At 47.4% G+C, this 18,305-nt stretch overlaps 1 protein-coding gene across 1 annotated transcript; it reads left to right on the top strand.

Annotated features, from left to right (window-relative positions):
- Nucleotides 1-1,312: 1,312 nt before the first annotated feature.
- Nucleotides 1,313-17,285, top strand: VASH1 (vasohibin 1). Its single transcript, XM_030485326.1, has 7 exons — nt 1,313-2,219; nt 7,293-7,381; nt 8,409-8,465; nt 9,558-9,632; nt 10,673-11,054; nt 11,452-11,564; nt 12,166-17,285. Exons 1-7 carry the CDS (start codon nt 1,959-1,961, stop codon nt 12,236-12,238), a joined length of 1,050 nt encoding a protein of 349 aa, XP_030341186.1. The 5' UTR covers nt 1,313-1,958; the 3' UTR covers nt 12,239-17,285.
- The last annotated feature ends 1,020 nt before the right edge of the window (nt 17,286-18,305 follow it).

The following is an 18,305-nucleotide window of genomic DNA, read 5'->3' as shown; positions in this document are numbered from 1 at the left end:
AAGGCAAAGACAACCACCAAAGCACTAAAACCCCTTACCAAAGTGATATATCAGCACTGGTCAAGGTCCCAGTCCAAGAGAAAAACCTTATTCAATGAAGAAGTATATGTTTAAGTATTACAGAAGTCAGTGTAGGCTGCATGAAGCAATGCCGGTGGTCTGTTTGGAAGGCAGAAGCAGGGATACTCATTTAGCTTAATTTTCCTGAAATGAAATCAACCTTTCAGCAATTTGGGAAATGTTGGGTTCAACAGGGATGCTGTCTTCAAATATTTTGCCCTCAGAAATGATCTCATGTGAACATCTGCCCACAGAGCATTACAGAAGAGACATTTGTCTGCGAAATCCTCTGCCAGACTTTGTAAAGGTTATACCCAGTTCTCAGAATGCATCAAATCCCATGGCAACCAGACCCAGGATGTATTTCCCTCATTCCCTACACTGATACTGAACAACAGCCCTTTGTTTGGAGCACTAAATGCAAGCATTTCAAGATGCCCTCCAGAAGGTTCCTCAACAGCTGACCCGTTACTACTTTGTATGCATTACTTTTACTTGGTGCTTAAGTTATAGAACACTTTTTTCTTATACTAGAACTTTCAAAATGGATTTGTACTACAAGGTGGTGAGAAACACAGTCTGCAGTCTTACCCACAGCAAGACATAGCCTGGCTCTTACAGATGAGGACACAACTGCTGTGCCAGGAACACAGTGAACACGCTTCCACATCTGCATTGTGTGGAGAACCTCCCATCACAGCTGCACACTACAGTACCATGGGAGGGCTGAAATAGACAACCAGAACACGAAGTCAGAGCAAAGTGCTCAGTCTTTCACTTGTGGTGCACCTCCAGACCTTTGTATAAAGGTGCATTTTGTCTCCTCCCAGGCAGAAGAGCCTTGCTGGGCCCTCCCATGAGGGAGACACACTACATGTGGCACACCCCAAGATCAGCAATGTGATTCCCATCTGGGGAAAGACCATCCTTTGTGATCACCTTGTGGCACTTGGTAAATTAAAACAGGAGCATCCCGAATACTGTCTCTGCCACTCAATGCTTTCTACTTGGCAACTTTACCTCAGCTTTTCAGTTCCTCAAACATACCTCTACACAGAAACCAGTCCCCACTCCCAGTGGTGCTTTTACCTCCCGGGCCCGTCCAGCCCGGCCCCGCTCCCCCTCGTCCCTCACCCACCTAACGCCGCAGCGCAGACCGCGGCCCGGCGGGCACCGCGACCGGACACGCACTAACGGCTCCGCGCACAGCCGCGCGCTGCCCCTCACCGCGACCGTTAAACGGCTGCGCCGTGGCCCCGCCCCTATCCCCCCCTAGCGGCTCGCTCCCATCCTCCCGCCCCGCCTCCCTTATCGCCCTGCCACCCGGCGCCCGGCCTTATCGCCCGCGGGCAGCAGCACCCCTGCCCGCCCCGGCTCCCCGACAGTGGCAAGCCGGATCCAGGCACGGCGGTGGGCGCTCGCCGCGACCCGGGCCCTGCGAGACCCCGCGCTGCCCGACCCAGGGCGGAGCAGAGAGGAGGGGAGCGGCGCCCAGCCCAGTCCGGCCCATCGCGGCGCCGCCCCACGCGGGGGCTTTGTTACCCCGCATGCAGCATCCGCCGCGGCGGCTGCTGTCCCCGCCCGGCCCCCCGCCCCGCGGAGCGCTCGGGAGGCGGCGCGGCGGGGGCGCCCCGGCCGCAGGCCCGCCCCGCGCGGTGCCCGCCGTCACTGCCGCGGGCGGTTGGGCCGCCGGCGCCTCCCCCGCCGCGGCGGCCTGATGCGGCACCCGGCGCCGCCCCGCCAGGCTTGCGCTCCCCGTTTCCCCGAAAGCCCTCCGCCTTGATATCCCCGGGGGCGCGGCAGGGGCGGTGACGCCCCGTGCCCGGTTGCCGGCCATGCGGGGCGCGGCCCCCGGCGGCCCGGCAGCGGGCGGCGGGCGTTGAGCGCGGGCGGCGGCGATGCCGGGGGGCGGCGGGGCCGCGGCCGCCGCCAGGCACCCCCCGTCCGGCGAGGCGGCGGCAGCGCCGCGGGACGAGGAGCAGCAGGAGGAGGAGGGCGAGGAGGATCTCCGCGACGGCGGCGTCCCCTTCTTCGTCAACCGCGGCGGGCTGCCCGTCGACGAGCCCACCTGGGAGCGGATGTGGCGGCATGTGGGCAGGATCCACCCCGAGGGGGATCGGGTGGCGCAGAGGATCCGGGGCGCCGCCGACCTGCCCAAGGTGAGACACCCCGTCCCCCCGGGGCTGCGGCGGCGCGGGGTCCCGCGGGAGCGCCGGGCCGAGGCGCGCAGGGAAAACGGCGGCATCCCGCTCGGAGGGGCCGCTCGCCTCTCCCCCTCGGAGGCCGGGTCCCCGAGCTCGGGAGCTATCCCTTAGGAAAAGGGCCCCAGGGTGCGCTTGCAGGAAGCAAAGCCGTGCTGTAACTGGGAGCGCGGGAGGGTGCTGCGGGGCTCTGCCCTGCCCTGGTGGCGAGCAGCACCCTCCTCTGAGGCCTCGTTGGAAAACAGATTTCAGGTGGCTCATGTGTGAGCAGCCTGGGAGGGAGATGGATTGCGCTCAAGAGGAAGACTGGGTAAATGATGGAAAGATGAGGAGAGTTAAATTTAGAAAAGTCCGAATACTTGAGGCGGGAGGGTTAGGGTTACAGGCAGAGGTGAGTCTTTGAACATGAAGAAATTAGATTTGGGTACCGTCTCCCACACCAAAAGCTATTCTTGCACAGAACGGTGTCTGTCAGAAAAGAGACTCTTGACGCCAGAGAGTTTAAAGGGGAGTTAGTGAACGCTTGCAGAGCTTGTTCCTGGTGTGTAGGGTCAGATGTGATTTTGAGCATGTTCGTAGCCTGGCTGCAGAGGACTCTATGAAAAGAGGAACTGGTGATTGTTTCACTTAGCCTTGTTCCATACTGAAATATTAGCATGTGAATTCTTGTGATTGTTGCTATGTGTGTTGCACCTCAGCTGGAGACAAATCTCCCCCTTTCCCTCCTGTGAACAAAAGACACTGCAAACATTTGGTGTGTCACTCCATTGGTGGGTTGGGAGAGTATTCCCATCCCACTATCAGAGGAAACACAAATACAAAACCATAACATTTTTTTTATGCTCAGGCTGTTTTAGCAAGGACTTTACCTCCCTGGGAAGGTAATTTAAAGTCTGCAAGAACACGCTATTATATAGCGCACAGGCAATCCATGCTGCTTTCCACCAGTAACTCTGGAGAAGCATGTGATGCAACATCTTTTGTGCAGTGGAGTTATAGGCACCTGTGGCAGCAACCAGAACAAATCTTGAGTCCTGATTACAGTCCCTATTCTAACCCTGCTGGACTTTTCCTTCCTTTTCAGATTTCCTTCCTCTCCTCTGACTTTGTCCTGAGCCTGAGTGAAGGCTGAAAACATGTTTCAGATCAGTCAGAACACACACTACTCCATTTCCTGACCAACTGGGCTGATTTGACAAGGAGAGGTGAAGGAAATTCAAGAAAAAGGTTCACAAACAAAAGCCCAGTGCATGAGGGGAGGGAAATACAATGTTCAGTCTCTGGTTTTGGTCTTAATGTGAAGTTCTGCCACTCTTCTCACTTTATAGTCTTGGTGCCAAAGGGTTACAGTCAGGGGGCACAAGTGGTATGAGCTCTTGCAATAATGGGTGAAATTGGGCTATCCATTTATTTGGCATCTGCTAGCACCCCTGGAAACCAGATATATAAACTATTCTGTGCTCTGCAATCTGAGGTCCCATTCCCAAGCTTATTTGGCATAGAGCTGAGAGGATGCTGGGATGTGGGAAGCAGCAAGGATGGATGGCTCTGTTTCCCTAGCTCCTTTTCCCTTCTAGGGATGTGTTTTTATCTTTGAGGACTGCTTATATCATCACCTGCCTCCATCAAGTTTCTTTGAATGGCTGATGCAACAGATGAGAAGTACGGCAATGGGTGTAGTCTGCAGGGTTAGCTCCTCTGAAAAGCCAGGTATTCTCCATGTGCTGGAGGGTGAACAGGCCTTTTCAGGTATTGGAAACTGGACAGAGGTTCACCTACTGTGATATTTTTGGCTTTGAATGGTAGTCAGCATTGGGTCTGGGGGGAAATAACTCTCCAAAGAGTTGTCCATAAATAAACATAGTACCCGAAAAAAAGATGACTGCAGGAGGCTGTGATCAGACTTTAGATGTTCACAGATCAGCTGCAGGGGCCATGTCTTTGACTCGGGGGTGAGAGCTCAGAGATCTCCTCTGGTCTCTGTTTCCTTCCAGTAGATTGGGGGTGAGTGGACATTGAGGGAGCCATGCCACAGTGGCAGGACATAGTTGATTGGCCATGCACACTGGGCTTGAGAGCCACCCTCCTGCAGGCTGTTTCTTTTCTAGCAACAGCATGGGGTTGCTTTGGTTGGAGCTGCTGGGACCATCAAATGGGTCCACACTGAAAATCCAAAGCGATGTGTGCTTGCCTCATTAAGAAATTATGGGTTTTAAATGAGGTGGTTATGAGGACAAAGACAGGAAGAGTTGCATCTAATGGATTCATACATAAAGAGGGGAGGAAAATCCAGTTTCTTTAGTCAGGCTAACAACTGGGATTTGTATTGCTCTTATGTTGCTTGCAAAAGGATGATTAGGGAGGTGCTTGGATACATGTAAGCACCATAAAATAAATTGTTGCTACACTAGGCTGGCCAAAAACCCACCTTTGTCATACAGATAAGGGTGGAGCTTTGTCTGTGCCTTGCTCGCATCTGCCTTGCCTCATATACAGCACGGCCCATTTAGGATCTGAAAATCTCTGTTGTTCTCAGGATCCCCCTTCTTAAAACAGAGTCCCAATCCCACGCATATAGCCAGCCTGCTGGGGTGTGTAAATCCAGGAGTGGGGTGATGCAAGCCCTCCATACAAGTGATGAGGGACCACGGGCATGTTCAGTCAGTCTGCTAAGCCTGGCAGAGGTATGTGCTCTGGGAAATCTGGGCTCTCTTCCTAGCTCTCCCGCCAGCTTCCAGAATAACTAAAAGGAAAGCAAAATAGATTTGATTTCCTATCTTTTGTTGTACAAATAAATTCCTCTCTGCTTTCTGGAGGATTGTGAAGACTGCCTAATATTTATAGCCCTTCTCAAACGTGCAGTGGATGGTACTGGGTAAGGACAAAATGTTAGGGTCTCCCATCCTGTCATTGTGGGGATGGAGACCTTATTCCTCTCCTCCTGTTTCAATTGCCCCATTAAAATGCTATAGACCTGATGCAAAAGAAACTGTAGCCCAGTCTGGGCTGCAGGCCCAGATCAGGGAGAGAGAGAGAGAGCACACTGTACTTTCATCAATTTAATTACTTGAGGTGCAGGAGGCTCTTCTGTATTAACTAGTCCCCTGCTGAACTGGTTGCCATTACACTGTCCAGCATGGCACAGTCCTTTGAGGAAAAGGAGATCTGGGGGTCTGCACAACTAGTAAAGGGAGAAGTATCTATCCAGTCATTAGTTTGTGCCATCAACATGTACTTAATCTGTCAGTCTTTACCCAGAAAGCATGGAAGCCTCCATGCTGAAGAAATGGAACAAAGTTAAATAGTGAGCCTGTCCTGGTTGTTACCTCTTTCATTGTTTCTGGCTGGAAATTATTTCCTGTGGCTCAGTGTGTCAGCTCACAGCATCCAAACTGACTCAGCTCGTGCAGTTCCACAGATTCCTCTATCCCTGAGCTGCTCTCTGGAGCCTTCCCTGCTCCTGCTGTGGCTGAACAAACCCAGTTTCACATCTGCTCCTGCCGTTCATGTGTCATCTCCTGCAAGTAAGTCAGGCAGTGCCTCTGCTTGCTCCAAGCAGGCTATGGAAATGAGGCACTGGAGATGGCAACTGGCACCTCCAGGAGGGGCTGTGAAAATGGGTACCAGTGGCCAAATGGTGCTACATAGGTTGGGGAAAAAAGAAAAAAAAGAGAGATTGATGAAAAAACATGGAAGAAAATAGACAGAGATTGAGTTTAGCTCAGCGTTTACTTGCTGGTGGTGTTTGGACCTAGGCTTAAGAACACTTACACATTATGGTTTTCAGAGGCAGCGACAGCCCATCCCTCAAGGTTAAGCAGTCTCTGGCCCCTGTACTGTGCAGGCAAAAGCAGAGTGCAACCATGTGGCAAACCAGGACAGGGAACTGATCTGACTGAAAGCTACCCATGCTTGCTGGCTTGGCTTTCTGCTGATTGAGGTGACTGGACCTGGTTCACCAATCAATTATGCCAACCCAGAGCAGAAGGAGGTGTGGAAATGAGTGACCACAGAAATACAGGTGGAGGGTGAGAAGTGGCTACAAAGCCATGGCCAGCAGAGGCAGTTATGCACAGCGGAGCAGAAGGCCCAAGGGAAGATCTGGTTCTGACTAGCTCTTTCTTAGCTGGGGATAGCCCATCTCTAGGGGGAAGTCTGAAGAGGAACTGAAATGTTGAAAATCAAACTGCTGTGAAAAGCTGCAGTCTGGTATCAGAGGGGGGTGTGCAAGGCGTAAGCTATCCTTCAGAGAGAAAATGCCGGGCTGTTTCTCCAAGTCTGTCAATCAACACCAAATCTGTGTCTTCTCCATTGTATTTGTCCTGTGGACAGGACCCTTCTCTTCCCTTAGACACATTTTCTCAGCTGCTGACAAGGCTGCAGTTGTCCCCTGTGAAGCAAATGGTGAGGAAAATCTGACTGGACCCATAAGGCTGAGGCCTCAGAACGGCACAGCAGTCCAAATGGTGAGCTTTCAGAAATCATTCTCTGACCACATAATTCAAAACAACAGACACTGCAGGCGGGAGTCGTGATGCTGTGAAGCCTGTGTCCTAGTCAGTGCCAACTCACCGGCAGTGAAGGACCTTTATACCCTGCTTACAAGACTGCTCCATGCTCCAGTGGCTTTGGGAAAACTCATTCTCCATTTTTGCCTCCCTTTCTCATCTGATTTTTGTTTTGTGCCTTCCAGTTTGCATATTCAAATGAGGCCAAGCTCCTTCAGGTGATAACTTTCCTGTCTCACATCTTGCCTTGTCAGTTAATTTTATCTAATTCTTCCAATGTAACATTGCCTAAATGCAGGACTCTTTCACACAGTTTCTCTTGCAGCTCTGTGGTGGTGCTTCATTCTGAATCCCTTCCCAGTTGTCAGTGTGGAAACAGTGGAATGTTCTGGTGTGATCACTTCAGACAGCAAAAAGGGGCTGGTTTCAGAGGAACACACTCCCTGTAGTTATCTGCCGCTGAGTTCGGCAAGAAGCTAGAGAGGCTTGGAAGCAGTGATTTACATTCTGCTCCCCATTTCAGATTCCCATACCAAGTGTGCCTACGTTCCAGCCGTCCACCCCCATCCCTGAGCGCCTGGAAGCTGTACAGCGCTACATCAGGGAACTTCAGTATCCTTTACTGTTGTGTTAGTCACTGGTGTGATAATCCAGGAAGAGGGAGCAGAAGAGCTCATTCTGATGTAGTTGGAGGGGAACTGAAACTTGCTCCCTGAAAACAGGAAGCCGGACTTGGGATGATGGTTTGTTTTGCTGCTCTGTTTCTGCCCACGTTACCTTCTGATCCTCTTCACTCCATGTAACAAACAGGCATGTTGTCAAGGGCCTTTTCCCACTACCCACCCTTTTAGGTCAGTGGCCATTTTGTTAAAAACACTCACATCTGCAACCCTGACAGCCAGGTCTTAGATAGACTACAAACTGTCACCTCACTGGTAAGGTATGAGTGAGCTGTGGTGTTAAGAACTACTGCTTCTCAGGTCATCCCACTTGAACACTCTTCTCTGTAGCTGTCTAAAGGTTAGACAGCTGCCCTGCTTTTGTGCATCTGTGGTATTCTAACCCTTTATATGAAAAGCTGCCGATGTCACTGTGTCCTGGGAATGAGATTTTTCCATCCCTGTTGTGCTGGACAGCAGGTACGTGCAATCATGCACAGTCTAATCTCACTGATGAGATACAGAGCTAGCTCTGGCTTCAGCCCTAAAAAACAGTAAGGAGGCAGATCTTTTGACACCTCTCACCCATCTAAGGTGGTTGCGCTCTGGACTGAGTCCTAGTCAGTCTTAGAATAAGGTAGACCAGAGGAGGCAGAGATCTATCAAACTATGTTCTGCCCTGGTAACTGGAAAGCTGAGCAGAGCATGTGCCGTCAGCACTGACCTTTGGGAAATGGAGTGGAAACCTGTGTGTGGGGAGGAGAAAGAAGAACTGACAAGAAGGAAGTGCAGTGGAAGTAAGGAGGGACTATAAATGGGAAAAATGCATGAGAGGGAGGTGGGCACTTTCTTGTGTTGCTCTTATATTTGTGGGATCATGACTTTACTGTAAGAGTAGTAAGTAATATGGAAGTTCTTCAGACAGGTTTTCTTCAAACTCTATTTTCCAAGCTGTCAAGCCTTTAACTTCTTGCCTCCAGGTACAATCACACTGGGACACAATTCTTTGAGATTAAGAAGAGCAGACCTCTGACTGGGTAAGTGCTGGCAGCCTCTACAGCATTTAATCCTTGCTTTACAATGTTGGGGCCCACTGCTTTTCCTTCTGTTCCCTGGCCAAGGTCAGGGTGGCACTCAGAGCTTCCAGTACTGCAGCTCCATCCTGCTTTAGGTGACTTTATTGTCTGTTGCCTGAGGCATGGCTGGGCAGAGCTGTGTCTGGCCTTTCTCAAGGACAAGAGTAGATTTTATTGTCGTGAATCAGTAAATCAAATAAAATAACATAAATGTATTTCAAGGTGTGCAGATTCTGCCTGCTTCTAACTATATGAACTGTATATAGAACATATAACTATATAAACTTCTGATGGATTCTGAAATTAGGTCCTACCCTAAACAAGCTTTGTAAAAGCCAAGTATCTTTACAGGTCTAACTTCATAGTTCCTGTGAGTGCCTTTGCAGAATCTACTCTCACTAAGCTTTTGGTGTCTCATACTTTGAAGGAGAAGGGGGATTCTCCTGACCGCAAATTTTGGAAAGAGCTGTGCTCTGTAAGTTCCTGGAGATAAGCAACTGATGTTAATTGACTCTCCTGGCCAGCATATTGAAAGTCTCCCAAGACTGGCTTCTTACTATTGGTCTCATCCATAGACTTATGTGACCCTAGATGTCCTGTGTTTTGATCAGTACAATGGCTCCTCCACAGTATTTGTTGAATGGAGAGTAGAGTTGATGCCAGAGAATAGGGCTTCACTGTCCTTGAACCTTGTGAGGCAAACCTTGTTGGCCTTTGGTTCTTTGAGGCTTCTGCTTGTGGCCACATTGGTGTCCAACTAGAACTCACTGAGCCAAGTACTGTGGTCTCACTAAGAACAGAGGTTGGCCAAGTAGCCAGCTTTGCTGTAACTCACTGAAGTTCCTTGTAAGCAGCAACAGCATGTGGTAGAGACCTGGTTTGGATTTAATATCTTCTTAAAGAAGATGCTTTCTTCTGTTCCCTGTCCTCAGTGGGCCACCTTCTCTGCTGGAAGCCTACTTTACATATATAGTGCAAAAGGGCTAAACTGGCCACATTTGCATAGCACAAACCCTCTAACTGTCCTCGTCTTTCCCTTGTCCCACTCTGCAGGCTGATGGACCTGGCCAAAGAAATGACCAAAGAGGCCCTGCCAATAAAATGCCTGGAAGCTGTGATCCTGGGAATGTATCCTTTCCTCTTGGAATTATGCATGTCTGCCCATCCTTGTGTTTTCTCCTCTGCTCCCTTATGATGCTTTCAGGCTGCTGACAATATTGTTGCCAAGCCCCACATCCCTCTGTTTTCCCTACCCAGTTGTCCCAGAAAACCACCAAAAAAATCCAAATCCAAGCAATTCTCTGAAATATCAGAACTAGTTCTTTGAAGTTGCGCCTCCTTCACCAAGAAGGGTGATGCTACTCTGGACAACTCTATATATGAGAAAAAGATAAAGGAAGAATCTAAGGAACATCTAAAGAGGGGCAAAAATATTAGCTAGAGTTAGGTCAGGAAGTCCTCTGTGGACTTACTTTGTACCCTTACTGCAATGTTGCCTGCATGTGTTCTACATTTAAAAAGTTAGGGATCCTCCCCAACTTCTAATTATGGTGTATGTCACTTTACTATTAACACTGCCTGCCAGCTTAGGCAATACCTTTATTAATTCTAGACATGTGTCATCTCTAAGCACACATCTTTCCTAGCCATCTTCCAGGCTTAGTCTACGTCACTCAGGCTGTAAGTTCTCGATGCACATTGAGAAAGCCACCTGGAGGGGCAGAGATGGGAAGTGAATGGTTCAGAAGGGTAGTCTGATTAGTATTTTGTCCTTAAGGGCCTCAGTTTGTGTGTGAAACAGTAGCTAGTAAAACAGATTAAAACAACTTGGGGAATAATGTTACAGCATGAACAGTTTGGGAGCTACGGAATACATACACTTGAGGTGCTAGCACTGCAACTTCTGCATCACAAAACTGCCTTGAAATTAACTTCCCTTTGTTGAGGGTTTTGTCGAGGAGGCCAAATCTGGTTTCCCCATGACCCAGATGAAAGTAGGGAAGCTTGCAACAAGTCGGACCTTTGATCTGGGGAACAAATCCTACCTATCTGATGCCTGAATCAGTAGCGAGTCTGCTGAGCAGGCTGGGAGGGTCTGGAGGAGGAAGGAAGTATCTTGTCAAGAAAATGGTATCACTAATTGTTTCCTCAATAGTGGCTGCTGTCAGTTACCTCACCAACAACATGACCACGCTGGACCGTTTCCCCATCAGCTTCAAAACCCACTTCTCAGGGAACTACTTCCGACACATTGTGCTGGGGGTGAACTTTGGAGGCCGCTATGGGGCACTGGGCATCAGCCGACGTGAGGAGCTCATGTACAAAGCGCCCGTCTTCCGCACACTGAGTGAACTCATCTTTGACTTTGAGGAGGCATATCGCCGCTGCTGGCACACTCTCAAAAAGGTGAAACTGGGCCACTGTGTGTCCCATGACCCACACAGTGTGGAGCAGATTGAGTGGAAGCATTCCATCTTGGATCTAGACAAGCTAACTCGAGAAGACTTCCGCAAAGAGCTTGAGAGGCATGCCCGTGATATGAGGCTGAAGGTAAGCAGCAAGGACGGAGAAGCAGTTTGCTTCTGCATCCACCGTCTTTCCTGGCTGGTGGTGTGCTGGGGGAATGAAGTAGTAGGAGGCTGCCCTAGATGGTGCTGGAGTAGAGGGTGAATTGGAGGCTGAGGACTCTTCTGTATATAGGCTGGTTCCCTAATGGATGCTCGTGCAGTACTGCAGCTGCAATAAGCTTGGACTGTATACAGTACTTGAAGCCACAGCTGTCACTATTAGTAGTTATTTTTTTCTGGCTTTTGCGTTTTTGATGTGCTTGCCTTGCCTTTTTGTCTGTAATTCCCATATGATTAATCACTGTTAGGCTTTGTGTTTTCTGGTTGCTACTCATATTGGTTGTCTGCTCATGTTGCTCTTTCCTGAATTTTTCTGGCAGATTGGCAAAGGAACTGGGCCACCATCTCCCACCAAGGACAGAAAGAAAGATGTCTCCTCCCCACAAAGAGGTCAGGCTAGCCCCCATAGGCGCAACAGCCGTGGGGACCGACGGTGAGTGCAGCTGCTGGGCAGGAGACCTATATAGAGCACCTCCATTTTAGTCACACACTACACATTGCTGTCAGCTTTTGGATCCTTCTGATGTCTTACTGGGGTTCTTTATAACAAGGGCTACTTCTCTGACCTGCAGTAGCATTCTTCCCTAGTCTGTGCCTTTATGAGTTTATCATTGCTTGGGGAGTGGGGAAACAGCTGGGGTTTGGGGTTTTTTGTGTTTGTTTTGGCAGGGAGAAGGAAGGCAGCTGAAATAGACAGAGATCTTGATAGCAGATATTTAACCGTATGCAGGGGTCTGAGCTCTGGCATCTCACAGACCTGTGCCCCAAAGAGATTCCAATAATTACACTGCTGTCAGTGAGATTGCTTTCCTGAAACTGATCTGGGGTACCAGACTGGGCTTCCTACTCTTCCTAACCTGAATTCTCTTCTGTGGAGACCACTGGGAGAGTTACTGTAGAATAATCCTGCCCTCAGTAGTGTAGGATAAGCCTGAAGCTTTCCTGTACCTTTTCATGTGCTGCCATCTCTATGTGCAGCACCTCCTGAATGAAAAAAACAGTTTCAGAATAGTACTTACCCTCTTTGCTTACAGGCCATCTGGTGAGAAGAAGCCTGCTGATTCCAAAGCCATGCCAGACCTCAATGGGTACCAGATCCGGGTGTGAAGAGAGCTGTGCCTAGCTCCAGAGATTTCTTGCTGGCCACAACTGGGACCTGGATACACCTGCAGTGATTCTGACAAAGGAGAGGGAGTGGGAGCAGAACAGAGTGCTGATCTTCCCAGGTACTTCCTAGTGGGCCAGTCCCAGAGCTGGATCCCATGGGTCCCAGAGGATTCACCTGCCTGTTTCTGGGAAAGGTGTGCATCTTAATTCACTGAAACAAGTATTTTTCCAAAAAAAAAAAAAAAAAAAAAAAAAAAAAAAAGATGTGAATGTTGGTGGGAGTTTGCTGCAGGAAGAACATGAAGTGAGTGGGGTCAGCAGACTCGCTATCAATTTATTTGTGTTGACAGCAAGTAAATGAAGCATCTTGTCGACAGCGCTTCTTCCCTGTCTGCACAGAAGCCTTCAACCCATCCAAGGCCTGCACAGCTGAGGCAGAAGTGATGCTGGAATGGGATGGCCCCCCATCACTTTTTGCATCTTGTGCAAAAACTCCTAGTTTTGTCATTATGAACACTTTGTTTAGCATTGCTCTTGTGAGAGAGGGCTGAATTTGCTCAGCCTGATTTATTCATCATACAAAGACCTCTCATCTGCAGAAACCACATCTCGTGTGTTTAGTCCTGCCTATTTCAAAGCATTTCATTGTCTCTGAGGGAGTAGACAGTGGGATGGTGATCTTCTTTACCCACTGTGATGCTGGTGAACTGTTGCTCTAAGTTCTTTTGTTGTTGAGTGGGTCATCAGCAATGATGATATGCCTATGCCATTGCCATATGAAAACAGGCACAGAGACCTCGATTGACCAGGCAGGGGCTGGTGGGAAGCCTGAACTTTGAGCCCTCCCTTCATGAGCCTTCTCTCTCTAGTGACTGCTACTGTGAAAGCTTGCGGAAGGTGCTTCAGTCACTGAGGTACGAGTTTTAAGAGTAAATAGTTAAAGAAGGATTTAATGATGTGAACAGGTTATACAAGCATTTTTCCTTTCCACAAGATCCTTGCTCCTTCCTCACTGTAGTGTTAGTGCTAGAGTTACAGACACATGCTTGCTGGTGGGAAGCCCTGCTTGAGGAGATTGCAGCTACCTTCCTACCAGCTCAGCCCAGAGCCTCCTGAAAGTAGTTCCCCACCCTAGGCCCACAGCTGTGCTTGTTTTCTGGTTCTTTGGATAGATGCAGTATTTAACAGCACCACCTAGGCTAGCCTTCCCCAAAGGGCTTGGGCCTTTCTGCCTGCTTACAGCCTTGACTTTTCCTACGCTTCTTTTCGGAGGAGTGTTGTACTACTGATTAAGCAGTGTATTGCTTGTCAGAAATCTGGAGTGTTGTCAGATGTCTCTTTGAGGCTGAGGGCCTGGAAAGAGTGGGGTTGCCACAAGTCAGAACAGCATGGCCTTGAAGTGATCTGGGTGTGTGGATCTAGGGGATGTAAAAACTGAGCTTGGAAGTGTGAGTATCCTCGAGAGAAACTGAGTCTTGTTTTATCACAGCACTGACAAGGAGCTAAACTTTCTGAAATACTACATATTTAGTTTTGTTAGAACTAGGTTTATTCTTTCATGTGAACTTGTTAGAAACATGATGGAGCTTAGCTCTACCAGGTTTTTTTGTTGCTGTGCTACACACTCATATAAGCAGTGCTATTTTGGTGGCAGAGAATGGGTTCTTATCCCTAAACAAATCAGCTCTTCTGTCACATTAAAGCAGTGTTAATCCTTGAAGCACCACCCACAAGCGATTCAACTCAGGCCTCAAAGGTTCCTAATTGTACATCCTTAACTGTGACGTAATGTGCAAGGTGCTATAACCATGCCATGGCAGTCTGTCCTTCCAAGCTCTCTTTGTAGCCTGTACTATTCTGCTATGCTGTATGACCAGGAGAGGACAACCCACAGGGAGGTGGCAGAACTTGCTGATGACCCAAGATAAGATTAGTTCAGAAGAGGATGCCAGTTTCCACAGTGCAGTCCCCTCCCTTGCACTCCAGCTACATGCAACGATCTGAAATTACACAGTAGTAGCAAGCCAAGCACACATTTGAATGTGTCCTCTGGTCAATTTTGTGTGGCTGTAAATTAACATATTTAGTGTCTGGATGCTAATGATGATGTTAGCTGTAAAGCTACCACTGTTACCTGTAAATAATATGGGTTACTTGAAAGCCACAAACTGCCTTTGCATAGTTTGCTATGCAGTGGACTGAAAGTTCAGGTGCCACTGTGAATCATATGATAAATAATTGCAGCAGTCAGCAAGGGAGACTGACTGTCAGGTTTTATTAAAGTGGATTAAATCCAGGAAAAAGACATTATAAAACCCATTTAGATAAAAGTGGGATGCATCCTCACCATGACTTTGGTTGATTGTTTGGTTAGTTAATTCAGAGTAACTGTAAGCTCTTGAAAGTAATTAGTGGCTTCATACAGAGCACATTCAATAGCTGGACAGACGGAAAGGAGGGGAAATGTGTTGGGGGGAAGACGACCTCAAAATAGATGGGGCAAGTGAGAGGTCAGCTGCAACCTAATGATGCTTTCTTGAAAGCAGGGCAAAAGGGATACTCAGCAGTGTTATATCACCAGGGCAGAATGGCTTAAAACAAAATGCTTTGTTTGACCTGGTAATGAAGTGCTTTCCTGCAGGATGTAACTGAGGCCAATAGCTTAGAAAACTAAAGGAAGTGGATGTTTAAGGAATGAATGACAGATGGAGTTCAAGGTCTCTTAATCCTCAGCTGTAGCCAGACAAGAATATACTCTTTCAAGATTTAGTTGCACAATTAAGTACATTAGGAGGCATTTAATTCTTCATATGTACCTAATGTTGATGACTTCTCAAGATGAATGCAGGAGCAGACATAAGCCCTCTATTAGGATTGTTATTTCAAGCCTTCCACTATGTTTCTCTGTGTGGTAGAATTCCTGCCCCTTACTATTTCTGTATCTCCAGTTTAGCAGATGGTGCTTAAAAAAATGGAAAATGACCAAACAATTCTCCCCTTCTTGCTCTTGCTGCCCCCATCTTTGTAACAGGATGAATCACTTCAATACAAAGCTTAGCTTCCTTGCTAACAACACGACAGCATCTCCCTGTGACAGAAAGGATTAGTGCAATACAGTTTTATGCAGTAAGAAACCTGAGGGTATAATGAAAGATGAACTTTTGCATTTCCACTTTTTTCCTCCCTTATCCACCTGCTCTGGCTTCTGGTCTGTCTGCCTTTAACCATAAGGAAAAGAAGGCTGGAGATGAGTCTTTTTCACTTCTGCAGTTTTTAGAGCTACACAGAAGGAAAGAAAATAAAGAACTAGACTGTAATTCAGGGCCTGCAGAACAAAAAAAGATGGATCTTGAGGAGTTATACTATTTAATGTTAAATATTAATATGATCGCACATGTAGCTCTGGGGTGTATATTTCACTGAGCAGTAAGTAGGTCTCATCTGATATCTGTTCTGCAGTACAGGTCCTTCTGAACTCTGTGGAAAGCAACTGCATCCATGTACTAGGAATGGATAGACACTGCCTATGTTGTATGCCAAGTCAAGGTGAGCTTTGAAAGACTTGGAACAAATACTGACCTACTACTAGCAAAACTATTTTTAATATAATGCAAACCTTGAAGTAAGAGTTTTTCTTTGTACTTTTATGTAGACAAGTACCTTGACACTTGGCCAACTGCAGGTTTTTTAATGGATGAATGGGTTAGTGAGCAAAACTTTCTGCTACAGTGTCACTCTGATATAAACTTCATACACTAAAGAGTCGGGTTGAGTGTCCATCAGACTGTGACACTAGCCTTTTTTTTTTAACTCTGATATGATAAACTAAATGAGTCTTTAGGAACTTAAGGTATGTTAGCAAGTGTTTAGTGGAAGTGGAGTGCTTTTTTTTCAGGTGACTGTTTTACTTGTGTGCCACTGTATAGGTCCGTATAGTATACTTGGATCTACCAGAATAAATGACTCCAGAACTGTGGTTGAAACATAGTTTCTGTTCATGCAGTAGCTGTATTGCTGTTACCAGATCTGTTTAACATGAAGAATTTCTTTTTTTAGTATTTCAGGTGAAAGCCTTAATCAGATGCCTGCCTTTTAAGGTAGGCTCATGTGGTGTTGTATAGATTGAAACATGACTGTCCGTAAAATTGCAGAGTTTAAGAAACCATAATGAACAGAAGAATGCTCCTGTTGCCAAAGGGCAAGAATCTGGATTAGATGGGCTTGACCTGGCACTAGAGGCTTGGGTGGTTGCTTTAGCCACTTGCTCCTTTTAAGTGAAGTGTTTGACGTGGTCCTGATGATTAGGCACTAGATAGAAGCAGAAGGTGCCCTGTGTCCCATGCATACTGTGTGTGCAAGTCTAGCTGAAATAACTCCACATATCCCAATGGTCTTGCACTGTCATCCTGTCAACATTAAGACCCTCATTATGGATTTATAACTTAAATGAAGAAAGTGAATGCTATTCTGGCTTGGTGTTTTCTCTGCCAGAGAAAGGTGGAGACGATCCTTCTGCACCCAAGCTGAACTCCTTAGGGAATTAAGTATTTTTGTCTGTTTTCTGAGCAGGTGTTACCTTGTATCACAACCACTCTCCTGCAGTGGTGCCCTGGCCCTGTCTGCTCAGGAGCAACTCAACTTAGGCCCAGAAGGCTACTGAATCCCCCGTACACTCTGCAAAGCAGAGTTTCCCTCCAGGTCAGGGTTGAGATGGTGCTAGTGGGACCAGAGTGGTCCCCTTCCGTGCACATCAGTATTCTACTCTAGCACTGATAGGGTGCTCCAAAACCATTTACATCTTTATCGCTGGTTCAGCTGAAAACTAAGAAATGGCAGGTTTCTTTCTTTAAGAACAATATCCTGTGTGTCTTTTTGTAATTAATCAGTGAGGTTCTGTGTTCTTATGTAGCCAACACAGAACTTGTATTTAGATTTAGTTCTTACTGCACTTCCCATAGCCCTCATGTTGGTACTTCTTCCTGCTTCCTTTGACACTTAGAAAATAAAATTCCCTCTGTACTGCTCTCAGCTTGTGCAGGGAAAACAACATGTCTGTACTGTCTTTATTTCTGATTTAAACTTTCCTGCTGTAAGTCACCTGAGAAGTCAAAAGCACAGCCTTGAGGGATGGTATCAGACAGATTATGCATAGATGCCCTGTACTTGCAATACTACGGACATGGAAGAATCCTCATTCTCCTGTCATCTGAACAGGTGAGTATGTCTGTACACACCGAGGCAGCTGCCAAAGTGTAAGAAGTATGTATGTGGCTGTGTACCAAAGGCTAAAACTCATCTTTTCCTCTTCAAATAGCATCAGTCAGATTGGACAGAAAATAAAAGTCAGTGGCTGCAGCAACAGGAATTTCAGTCTTGAAACAATACTGTAAAGGTTAACACAAGTGTCTGCTTGCACTGCTCTACTCTTCACTATATGATCAGTCTCCTTTCCTGGCCTGAAAAGCAATTCTGCTTAAGATCTCTAGTGACCTTCCAGACTAATGACCTCACCAGGACTTCTCAAGACAAATGCTGGGTTAATAAAGGACAGTCAGCTGCAAGATTCAGTGCATTCCCAGCAAGGGGGATCCAACTTTATTCAGGCTATCATCTTTCAGGCATAACATAGCCCTTCTCTCTAGGGAAATGAGTAATAGCTGGGACCAGGGCCAGGATGTAGGCAAGCCTACAGCATGTAGCGGAAAGGAATAAACCATCCCCTAATCTGTTACTCCAAAAATAATGGCACATGCAATAGTCCCTCTTAGCTAAGTTAATTATATGAACAACTTCTGCCTTGAGAAGAATTAATTGCACAGCACCTCCTGGATGGTGTGAAGACACAAAAGAAGAGAGGTGCCATTTCATAAGCCCGCGTGGCCTGTGCTCAAGCGCAGAAGTTGACAATAGACTTCAGCAGCAGTCAAAGGCTTCTTGCTCCCCTATTAAATACTTAGAGATTAATAATACAGCAGAAGAAAAAAACCAAACCAAAACCCAAAAAACTAAAATGCTGTGACTTCTATAAACCTCTACTTCAGATGCTTGCTTGAAAATACCATCTACC

The sequence above is a fragment of the Strigops habroptila genome, chromosome 4, assembly GCF_004027225.2.
Source record: "Strigops habroptila isolate Jane chromosome 4, bStrHab1.2.pri, whole genome shotgun sequence".
Taxonomy (NCBI): domain Eukaryota; kingdom Metazoa; phylum Chordata; class Aves; order Psittaciformes; family Psittacidae; genus Strigops; species Strigops habroptila.
Note: the sequence above shows the minus strand (reverse complement) of the source record. Positions and strands in the feature narration are given on the sequence as shown.